Genomic DNA, 12,263 nt, shown 5'->3' on the forward strand with positions numbered 1-12,263 from the left:
CTGTCAGGGACAGCAGCCATCTCCTCTTGATCATTGTGTCTGTAGACACAATGATCATTTGAATGCATGACGTAATAGTACTGCATATTGCGGGAACTCACCTCCCGACATGCAGTACTATTACGTCCAATGTCGGGAAGGGGTTAAATCAGGTTTCTGGGGCCCAAGTTTTCTCTAAATTAGATCTCAGAGGGGCTTATAACCTGATTCGGATCCGAGAAGGGGATGAGTGGAAAACCGCATTTAATACACCTTTGGGGCACTTTGAATACCTGGTTATGCCCCTTTGAATACCTGGTTATGCCCTTTGGTTTGAGTAATGCCCCAGCGGTTTTTCAAGGGTTTATGAACTCCATTTTTCATGATTACATCGGTGTGTTTATGGTGGTGTATCTAGACAATATTTTGATTTTCTCTCCTGATATGGTTTCTCACCAGCAACATCTCCGCCAAGTACTTACCAGGTTGCGCAAAAACCACCTCTTCGCTAAGCTGGAAAAGTGTGTTTTTTGCGTCCAGAAGGTTTCCTTCTTAGGTTATGTTGTGACTCCCTCTGATGTACAGATGGATCCGAGTAAGGTTCAGGCGCTCACGGACTGGGTTCGGCCTACCAATCTTAAGGCCCTACAACGTTTTTTAGGTTTCGCTAACTATTATCGGAACTTTATAAAGAGCTTTTCCGTGATCGCCAAACCCCTCACGCATCTGACCCGTAAGGGTGCTGATCTGAACAATTGGTCCCCTGCCGCTTGCTCAGCGTTTGAAACTTTAAAAGCGGCATTCTCGTCAGCCCCGGTTTTGGTACAACCTGACCTCTCTCTACCGTTTGTTGTGGAGGTTGATGCCTCCGAGGTAGGAGTAGGTGCAGTGTTGTCTCAGGGGTCTTCCACTCTCACCAGACTTAGGCCCTGTGCATATTTCTCTAGAAAATTTTCTTCTTGTGAGAGGAATTATGATATTGGTAATCGAGAGCTCCTTGCCATTAAGTGGGCATTTGAAGTCTGGCGACACTTTTTGGAGGGAGCTCTTCATCCGATAACTGTGCTCACGGATCATAAGAACTTAGTATATTTGGATACGGCTAAACGCTTGAACTCACGTCAGGCTAGGTGGGCCTTGTTTTTCTCTCGCTTCAATTTTGTGGTCACCTACCGACCTGGGTCAAACAATGTGAAGGCTGATGCCTTGTCCCGTAGCTTCGGGACTCCTGAGCTTCCAGAGGCTGCTGACAGTAATATTTTGTCTCCAGGGGTTGTGCTGGCAGCTGTCTCCTCCCACCTCTCCTCTCAAATTTTAGCAGGACAAAGATCTGCACCTAAAGACCTTCCGGAAGGCAAATTATTTGTTCCTCCTTCTTGTCGTTTGAGAGTGTTGGAGGAGACGCATTGCTCGGTATTGGCAGGTCATCCGGGAATGCGGAGTACCTTGGATCTCTTAAAGAGAAGTTACTGGTGGCCTCACATGACTAAGGATGTGCCCGCATTTGTCCAAACCTGTCAGGTCTGTGCGCGAGGAAAGACTCCCAGGAGACGTCCTGAGGGGCCTCTTCTTCCGCTTCCAGTTCCCACCAGGCCGTGGTCTAAAGTGTCTATGGATTTTGTCACTGATCTGCCAGCATCTCAAGGCTGTTCAGTGGTTTGGGTGGTAGTGGACCGCTTCTCTAAAATGGGACACTTTGTTCCATTAAAAAAGTTGCCTTCAGCTGAAGAATTAGCTGAATTATTTATACAGAATACAATTTGTTTCCAAATTTTGGCGAGCATTTTGTTCTAGACTGGAAGTTAATTTGTCGTTCTTGTCGGCGTTTCACCCTGAGTCTAATGGTCAGTCCGAGAGAATGAATCAGGAGATGATTCAATATCTGCGACTCTTTGTCTCGGACAGTCAGGACCAGTGGGTGAAATTCCTTCCGTTGGCAGAATTTGCTATTAATAACCACTGTAGTTCGTCCACACAGGTATCTCCGTTTTTCTGCAATTATGGTTTTCATCCTCGTTTCTCTTTTTCATCTGTGCCTGTCTCTAATATTCCTCGAGCGGAAGCTATTACATCCAAGTTGCGCTCGCTCTGGTCACAAGTTCGGGAGAATATTCAGAGGGCACAAAATTCTATGGTCCAACAAACTGAAAAAAGGCGCACTAAATCCGAGGTGGGGGATAAAGTGTGGTTATCCACGAAAAACCTTAAATTGAAGGTCCCCTCTTTGAAGTTTGCGCCCAGGTTTGTGGGTCCGTTTGTTGTTACTCATATTGTTAACCCGGTTTCCTTCAAGATTACACTTCCAGCAGGGTGGCGGGTCCATAACACCTTCCATAAGAGTCTTCTGAAGCGTTATGTTGAGCCTGTTTTGCCTCTTTCTGACCCTCCTTCTCCATCTATTGTGGAGGGGAATCTGGAATTTGAGGTGGAAAAGGTGGTGAATTCCAGATGGGTAGGTAACTCCCTGCAGTACCTGGTCCATTGGAAAGGTTTTGGTCCTGAGGATAGGTCTTGGGTTCCGGCTAGAGATGTTCATGCTCCACGGTTACTCAGGTTATTTCATCAGACCTACCCTCAGAAGCCATCTTTAAGATCTAGGGGTCCGAAGGCCCCCCGTCGGGGGGGGGGGGGGGGTACTGTCAGGTTCGCTAGGGAGATTGCTGGGACTTCTGGTTCTTCTGGTGGTACCAGCAGCGTTCTCCGAACCCCGGCGCGTATCCGCGCAAACTCCACCTCTCGTCCTGGGCAGCGGCTGCTAAGATCTCGCACTGTCTAGGAGTGGCTGGGACTTTGAACCTCTGCTTGGTGCCTGGTTGTTCTGCGCCATGAGGGGTTAATTCCCAGATGCTGTCCAGCTCCTATCAGGTTCTGGAGGTGGAGTTCTGGCTGCATAAATTGCAGCTTCACTAGTCACCTGTGCCAGTGTTTGAAAATCCCTTTCTCCACTCGCTGCTGCTAGGTTGTATTGCTCAGTATCTGTATCTGTATTGTCGTTACCTCGGCTAGTTTTTGACTTTGACTCTTTGCTTACTGATTTTGCTATTGAAGTACCCTCTCGTTGTGACTCCGGCTTGTTTACGATTCTTTTGTGTTTTATGTTTTGTCAGTCTGTTTGTGTTTTCCTTCCCACACTTATCCAGCGTATCTCGAGTCTTCAAGTAGTCGCCCCACGGTTTAGCGTGGGGGGGCTATAGGAAGGGACAGAGGTTGGGGCAAGCTCAGGGCACACTATCCCCTGTCTTTTGTGTACCAACCTTAACATGTATCCTTGCTTGGTGGAGCTTGTTTTTTAGAGTAGCATTTCTGGCATAGAGTTAGGATGTCATAGTCTTTGCTTTGTGTCTGTAAATGCTAGGAGTGAATCTCAATTTATTGTGTGTTCATGTACAAAGCCCATGCTGCGTCATGGCTCACACTGTATGTAACTTTTCTGTGCGAATTTTGAATAAAGCTCTTTTCAATCAAAAAAGCGCAGGGAGGATCATATAGTGTGAACTATCCATCCCCATTAGGGCCACACAAACACAAGGTAACAAACTCACTGAACTGCCGAGACTTGTAGTGCTACCTGTGTATTTTGTACTCTGTTTACTGTATATATCTATTGTGTGAACTGTATTGTCTAGTGTGCTCTTAAGGCAATTAAATATAAAATTTAACCAGTGTTGCTCTTTTATCACGATCACTGACACCATCTTACTGGCAGTGCCAGTAGGCAAAGCTGGGGTCCTGATCGGACCCCAGTGCTGCAATAGCAACGATCGGTGCTATCGTGGGGGAAAGACCCCCCCCCCCCCCAAGGCATGTTAAATGCCGCGGTCGCGTTGACTGCGGCATTTAACGGGTTAAACACTTGCTATTAGTTACAGCCGGCACCCCGTGTTTCCTGATGCCGGTTCGGCTCCGATCCAGAGCCGAGCCAGCATAAACTCAGCGGCGGATATATCTTAAATCACCTGGATATGTTTAAAGTGTAACCGTCATTTCAAAAAACTTTTGATATGTTGTAGGGCAGGTAATTTAAAGCCCTTTTGCAATTGGATAGTTACCCAAATCTTGCTCCTTCCTCTTGTAATCTTGTTCCCCTTGTAATCTGTGCCCTCATGTGCTGTCCTGGAGTGTTAATTAGGTAGGTAGACAGATATGATATAGATAGGACATATAGATAGATAGATAGATAGATAGATAGATAGATAGATATTACATAGATAGCTCTGGTGTCATTGGTCAGCAGCAGGCGCTTGTGATGAGGTGACAGGAGGCAGGCTCCGCCCCTCCATCTTGCTGATTGTAGTTTTTTGAGAACCATGGTTGCTATGGGCCAAAAAAGGTACTAAATGAGGACCGAAAGGGAAAATACTTTGAGGAATGATTCCCAGGGACACCAGGAGCAGAATTATGTATTTTGGGTTTTTTTTGCTCAGAATGACGGTTACACTTTAAGTGTTCCAAAGTTAGAACCAATGATCATGGCACGTGTCAGATTCTAAAAATAGTGCCTTGTCAGGAAGGTGGAAACTGGCTTTGGTGGCAAGGGGTTAAATCATAAAATAACCCAAATACAGGTGGTCCCCTACTTAAGAACACTCGACTTTCATACAACCCTTAGTTACAAACGGACCTCTGGATATTGGTAATTAATTGTACTTCAGCCGTAGGCTACAATGATCAGCTGTAACAGTTATCAAATGTTTCTGTAATGAAGCTTTAGTGTTAATCCTGATTCTAATGACAACCCAACATTTTTAAAATTTGTCACAGAGACCAAAAAATTTCTGGTTGGGATTACAATGATAAAATATACAGTTCCGACTTACATACAAATTCAACTTAAGAACAAACCTACAGACCCTATCTTGTATGTAACCCGGGGACTGTCTGTAGTGTCTAGCAAAATACTTAATCTGTTATAGAACTTAATCTTAAAAATCTAATAAAATAATTGTGACACTAATTAGTAAATTATAAGATAATGCTGTTTTTTACGAGAACACAATTTCTCACCATTTCGCACCATTTTTCTGTTGGACTTTGTACATTCTTTTATGTGCAAACTGATTGCGCAGTGCAGGGGGCGCATGCATGCAAAAAGTGCTCCAGAAATCCATAATCTGCACACTACACAGGCACTGTCCTTAGTAAATGTGCTCCATTGCGTTGTATTGAGCCTTCTTGGACTTTGTTGGCAATCTTTATAAAAGAGAGTCTAAGGATCTCAATTTTAGGCAAAATTGTTCAGTTCTACAATATTCTTACAAATATGACCCATATCTGACATCCACCTTAGCAGTTGTCACAGATGATGTACACACATTGTGGTGAACTTCCTTTTCAATTTACTAACATATCTTAGAGTAATGCAAGCAAAAGTCCCCACTATGCTTCCTGGAAAAAGGGGAAACCCCCAGAAAGTATCTTTCCACTTTGTCATCCACACGATATTACACGTTTGGGGCATTCACAACAGGATAATTTGTAAACATATACTCCACATAGCAACATTTTAACCCCTTCATGCTCTGCGACGGACATATCCGACGCAGAGCTATGAAGGGTGTATGAAGAGGGACCAAGATGGCTCTTTGCAGCAAAGACCCATCGCTATTACCCGCCGTTGGTGCTTGCTCTGATAGCGGGTGTTAACCTCTTCTCTGCCGCCGGCAAAGTACCAACGGAACTTAAAACGTGGCAGCGCATGGACGCCGCCATCTTTCTTCAGATTGTCATTCCCCCGAACGTCATCGGGGGGCAGCGATCGCTTGCCATGACATACCTGAGGCTGCATGGTTTCAGGAGATTCATTACAATGAGCCAGCGATACAGTTGTATTGCAGTATATGGTAGGAACGATCTGACCATGAAGGGTAAATTTACCCTAGAGGGTCTAAGAAATAGTGGGGAAAAAAAAGTTTCAAAAAATGTAAAAAATTTTATAAAATATTAAAACTTTAAATCACCCCCCTAACCCTAGAACTGATATAAAACATAATAAATAGTCAAAATCACAAACACATTAGGTATCGCCCCGTCCCAAAATGCCCAATCTATCAAAATATAAAAACAGTTATTGGCGGCAGTGACCTCCAAAACGGGAAATGGCGCCCAAATGTCCGAAACACAACTTTTACACATTACAACATGACATTAAAAATGTATTAAAAAGTGATCAAAATGTCACACAGTCCTCAAAATGATAGCAATGAAAACGTCCGCTCATTTTGCCAAAAAATTACACATCACACAGCTTCTTGCTGTGTGGAAAAGTTATTAGCGTCAGAAGATGCCAAAATTTGAATAGAGCACTGGGATGTCAGTTATGAAGGCATGTATGACCATCACTAAACTACTGGGATTATTCCATGCTTTCTATTAAAAATCCAGTTTTAAATATTTAAAATAGAGTTATTTTCTTTATAACCTTGTTGTTTCCTCTGTTCAAAGCTGTCACTAAGCTTCAGAGGACTAGTATTTGCATATGCTTGCTTCCTGCAGTCTGCTAACACCTTTTATTTTATTTTTATTTTAACTTTCTGCCTCTTCTATTCTTTATGCTGTAGTACTTAGAAGAGGACTGACAAGTCTGTTTTAGTAAATACTTGCAATTCTCCTATCTTTATAATCTCTGTAGCAGTGTGTACTGCCCCCCAATTTACGATGACGTGCACTTATTCTTAAGCCTATAACAAAGAACCCCAATTCAGCAAGGGGATAGAAAAAAATGTAACTACTGGTATATAATTTTCCATAATGATGTTGAAATCCACTGACTCTATAGAATATAAATACACAACAATGTTACTAATGGGGGGGTCTCAAATAACTATCATTTATCTTATTTACAGGTCTTATAGGCACATCACATTATACATCACCAAGCACAGGTAAGAAAACAGATATTTTATTTTTTGTTCATATTCTATAATAAATAAAAATAAATAAATATATAACTGTATTTTTAATGAATAACTCCACAAACATTATACATTGGATATGTTCCATTCACTGTCTACAGTACTCATGGAAGAAATGGTGAACTGCACTTGGCCATCTCTGTCAGTGCCATAGAGATTAATGGAGCAGAACGGTCATGCGCGGCTGTCTGCTCCATTAGTCTGATAGTCTGACGGACCACTTGTTCTTGCGATCTGTGAGGGTCTCAGCACTGAGACCCCCACTGATCAGCAAGTTAGGCCCTATCCTTTGGATAGGGCCTAACTTTCCTTTGTGGGAAAACACCTTTAAGCATTATACATTTCAATACCATATGTTTTTCAACCTCCAGAAAACTCTTTAACCCCTTCACGCTCTGATCCGCCACGGAGCTCTGAAGGGTGTATGAAGAGGGCTCACGGGCTGCATATCGCAGCAAAGACCCATCACTAACACGCGGGTGTTAACCTGTTGTTTGCCGTCGGCAAAGCCGCCGTCGGCACTTAAAATGTGGCAGCGCATGGGCAATCGGCACTCCCCAGAACGTCATCGGGGGCGGCGATCGGTTGCCATGACAGCCTCGGGTCTTCGTTTGACCCAAGGCTGGATGGCTTCTGCCTATTCATTACAATGAGCCAGTGGCATATTGTAACGAATACTGTACAGAAATGCCATATACTGTGATACAGTAGTATCGCAGTATATGGTAGGAACGATCTGACCATCTATGCGTCCCAAAATGCACGGTCAAAATATTAAAACAGTTATTGACGGCGGTGACCTCCGAAACGCGAAATGGCACACGAATGTCCGAAATGAGACTTTTACACCTTTTTTATATGACATAAAAAATGTAATACAAAAATTATCAAAATATCGCACAGCCCTCAAAATGGTAGCAATGAAAACGTCGGCTCATTTCGCAAAAAATGACAGCGTCAGAAGATTTTTTTTTTTCTTTTTTGTACACATTAATTTTTGAAAATGTATTAAAACGCAATAAAACCTGTATAAATTTGGTATCACCATGATTGTACCAAACCACAGAATAAGGTATAGGTGTTATTTGGAGCGCAGACTGAAAGTCGTAAAAACTGAGCCCACAAGAAAGTGACGCACACACTTTTTTTTTTTTTTTTACATTTTTCCACATTTGGAATTTTTTTTTCCAGCTTCCCTCTACATGGCAGGGAATAATAAATAACATCACGTGGAAGTAAAATTTGTTACGCACAAAATAAGCCCTCACACAGCTCTGTACACGGAAAAATGAAAAAGTTATGGATTTTTGAAGATGGAGAGCGAGAAATGACCGAAAAAACCCTGTGTCCTTAAAGGGTTAAACCTTTTACCTGCCATGTGTTTCTGTGGATTTTGTTCCGTTATTGGCCAGAGCAATTGACATGACAGTTTTGAAGCGTGCAAATAAAACCGAAATGACAGCATAAAGAAGTATACTAAACCCCAACAAACCACATGTTTTCTGAAAGCAGACACTTGCCACATTTTCAAAATTGAATTACCATATATACTTGTGTATAAGCCGAGTTTTTCAGCACAAAAAATGTGCTGAAAAACGTCCCCTCGGCTTATACACGAGTCTATTACCCCCAAAAAATTACCCACTTAAAAAAATAAAATTAAATACTCACCCTCCGATGTCAGCGCGGCTCCCTGATGTCGGCGCGGCTTACCGATGTCCCCGATGTCAGCGCGTCCTGTCTTCTTTCTTCTCCACGGCTCCTCTTCTCTCTTCTATCATCGACGCGGCCATGTTTTCTTCATGGCCGCGCAAACTATGAAGTCAGCAGCGGCCGCGTCATAGTATGTGCCTGCTAGAAGAAAACATGGCCGCGGGAAGAGTGAAGAGGAGCCGCGGAGAAGAAAGAAGACGGGACGCGCTGACATCGGGGACATCGGTAAGTCGCGCCGACATCGGAGGGTGAGTATTTAAGTTTATTTTTTTAAGGGTCGTGGGGGCAGGCTGTATACTACTAGGGGCAGGCTGTATACTACTAGGGGCAGGCTGTATACTACATGGGGGCTGCTGTATACTACAGGGGGGCTGCTGTATACTACAGGGGGGCTGCTGTATACTACAGGGGGGCTGCTGTATACTACAGGGGGGCTGCTGTATACTACAGGGGGGCTGCTGTATACTACATGGGGGGCTGCTGTATACTACATGGGGGGCTGCTGTATACTACTAGGGGCTTGCTGTATACTACAGGGGGGCTGCTGTATACTACATGGGGGGCTGCTGTATACTACTAGGGGCTGCTGTATACTACTAGGGGCTTGCTGTATACTACATGGGGCTGCTGTATACTACTAGGGGCTTGCTGTATACTACATGGGGGCTGCTGTATACTACTAGGAGCTTGCTGTATACTACATGGGGGCTGCTGTATACTACTAGGGGCTTGCTGTATACTACAGGGGGGATGCTGTATACTACAGGGGGGATGCTGTATACTACGGGGGGCTGCTGTATACTACTGGGGGCTGCTGTATACTACTAGGGGCTGCTGTATTCTTCTGGGGGCTGCTGTATTCTTCTGGGGGCTGACAGGCTGTATACTACTGGGGGCTGGCAGGCTGTATACTACTGGGGGGGTTTGACCAATGCATTTCCCACCCTCGGCTTATACTCGAGTCAGTAGTTTTTCCCAGTTTTTGGTGGTAAAATTAGGGGTCTCAGCTTATACTCGGGTCGGCTTATTCTCGAGTATATACGGTAAGTAGTTTATAGAGATCGGCAGAAGGGTAGTGTAATCCAGCTGTGTCCAACCTCACCTCACCAGTCCCAGAACAGAAAGCATACACCACGTGCAAGGGAGTCATGGACCAGCGTGAAAACAATTAGAAGAAGAATGGAACGCCAGCAGTGATGATATCTAATACTTCATCTTTATTCCATCAGGTTAAAATGCCATACATATATGTTGAAGTGGTTTGGACAAAAGTCCTTAGTTATAACGTTTAGGTCGAAAATGTGTCAACATACAGTGTATATGTATGGAATTTTAACCTGATGAAATTTTGAGATCATCACTAGGCTGGAATTCTACTCTTTTTATAGTCATAGGCATCTTCATGCAATTTTGATTTGAATTGTGTAAAAGTTTATTGAAGATTAATAAAAATTGACTGATGGTACAAAGAGGTGTCCAAAACAGAATGTAATTTGGCACCTAGAATCTCGCAAGCAAAAAAACCTCCGCTTTTATATACATCTAGGATAGTGTTTTTAGGTGCCAGGGAACCGGGGATATTAACTCTTAAAGTGAGAATCTGAAAATTATATACATAAATAATCACACAAAATTGTCACTTTAAAATGTGAATGACAAAGGATCCCTGGCACCTAGAAACACAATCTTTAAAGGAAACCTACCACTTGAAGTGGCAGGTTTCAGATGGAAGTACCTCCCTGCGCCGGCTATAAAGTTTAAAAAGTGTTTTAAACCGCAATACAGCGGTTTAAAACACTAACAAAAATAAGCTCCGGCACCAGCTCACCCTGAGCTGGTGCTCGGTATTTCCATCTGAAACCTGCCACTTCAAGTGGTAGGTTTCCTTTAAGTCATATGAAGAAGGAGATTCTACTCTTTTAGAGGCAAAATATAGGTTTTAAGTGCCCGGGATCCCAAGTTATGGCTGCTAAAATTCAGGCCCTATCTAATACATCCTCAGACATAGAGGAACCACCCTGTGAGGAAGTATAAGATATGTCTTGGTGATAAAAAGGGTTAAATGGGGCTAATAGAAAGTACAGTTTGTCTAACAGATAACAAGCATTGGTATAATTTAAAAAAATGATACAGCTTGATGTTTTATTTATATAAAATACTACTTAAAAAAGTATGCTTGCATATAAATTTGCACATGACATCCTATTTTTTAAAACACAACAATAGGGGATTTGTGAGCAGGACAGGAACAGAGACAGCTCAGGAAGAGTCTCCTAAGCAGCTGACTTTAAAGCAGCTAAAATTAACATAACTTGCTGTTTATATAGCCACCCAGTCCCAAGTATGATCATAAATAGAGATGTGGCTAGGTCTTAAGAGAGGCTTAAAGATTACAGAGAAATACCATATTCTAGATGAAAACACTAGAAGCCCACTAGGATGTAAGGGGTAAAACTGTGCAGATTTTTAAGCCACAACAACCAAAACTATTTTTTAACAGAACCGTAATGTGTACATTGTGTCAGATTTAGGGGTGTGTGAATCATCCAAGATTCTATTCACTTATAGTTTGACCAAATTTTTAATAAGATCAATTGGGGTCTGAATCTATTTTGAAACATTCATCTGATGTGAGTCATACCATATATACTCGAGTATAAATTGAGGACCCTAATTTTGCCACAAATAACTTGACTCAAGTATAAGCCTAGGGTGGGAAATGCATTGGTCACAGCCTCCTCCAGTAATGAAATGCCCCATGCAGCCAACCACCCCCTACTAATAAAATACCCCATGCACCAGCCACCCATGTTATGAAATGCTTTATGCAGCCAGGCTACCCTTTACTGATTAAATGCCCCCTGCAGCTTATACAAAATAAACCTACATACTCACCTTCTCGTGCTTCCAATGCTCCCTGCCGCTCCTCTTCTTTCTTCGCGTCCATGTGCTCTGCTGGTCGAAGTGGAGAAGCAGAGAGAAGAAAGAAGAGGAGCCGTGCGGAGCATCAGGAGCGCCAAAAGGTGAGTATATAAGTTTATTTTTTTATAGACTCGTGTATAAGCCAAGGTGGGGTTTTTCAGCACATTTTTTGTGCTTATAAACTCGGCTTATACACAAGTATATATGGTATTTCAATTTGATGCATGAGCTTCTCTGCTGTGATTTGTTCCAATTACCCTGTTGAGTTTATTCTGCCTGACCTGGATTTGAGTTGCCTACTTTCTGCTTTGTTTGATGACCACGCCTTGTCTCTTGGTTCTGTACTGCATTGCCATCTGGTTGTGACCTCAATTATTCATTTCATTATGATAGTTTCTGATGTACTCTCTCATGTCAGATCAGATGGGGGAAATAGTATGTAATCCCTGATACTAATTCACCCCAAAAGTCCCTGTCTACCTGATGCCCATCCCAAATAATAAGCTCCAGAAAACCAGTGGAGACTATAGCAAAAATCTCTGCCAGTTGGGCATATTTTAAAACTGGTGTTCTGAACACCAATTTTTAATCCTTATTATTAATCCCCTCCCACCAGTGTGTCCAGTCATCTAAATAGTGAATATTTTACATCTTTGTGTAATTTATTTTCTGTATAGTTACAGTTGTTTAGTGAAGACCTCAGAGGATTAGTGAACAAAACATTATGAAAACCAAGTA

The 12,263-nt window shown here is 42.8% G+C and overlaps 1 protein-coding gene and 1 long non-coding RNA gene across 8 annotated transcripts in view; one reads left to right on the plus strand and one right to left on the minus strand.

Moving 5' to 3' along the window:
• The window catches only part of LOC140127925 (uncharacterized), a 282,936-nt gene that overhangs the window by 210,169 nt on the left and 60,504 nt on the right, over nucleotides 1–12,263 (minus strand). The window lies entirely within an intron of this gene.
• The window catches only part of LOC140127923 (adhesion G protein-coupled receptor E5-like), a 102,908-nt gene that overhangs the window by 22,901 nt on the left and 67,744 nt on the right, over nucleotides 1–12,263 (plus strand). For both annotated transcript variants that reach the window (XM_072149141.1, XM_072149142.1), the window contains exon 2: nucleotides 6,822–6,860. In XM_072149141.1, coding sequence (XP_072005242.1) covers nucleotides 6,822–6,860 — 39 coding nt within the window. The remainder of the gene's footprint in view (nucleotides 1–6,821; nucleotides 6,861–12,263) is intronic.

The sequence above is a fragment of the Engystomops pustulosus genome, chromosome 4, assembly GCF_040894005.1.
Source record: "Engystomops pustulosus chromosome 4, aEngPut4.maternal, whole genome shotgun sequence".
NCBI lineage: Eukaryota > Metazoa > Chordata > Amphibia > Anura > Leptodactylidae > Engystomops > Engystomops pustulosus.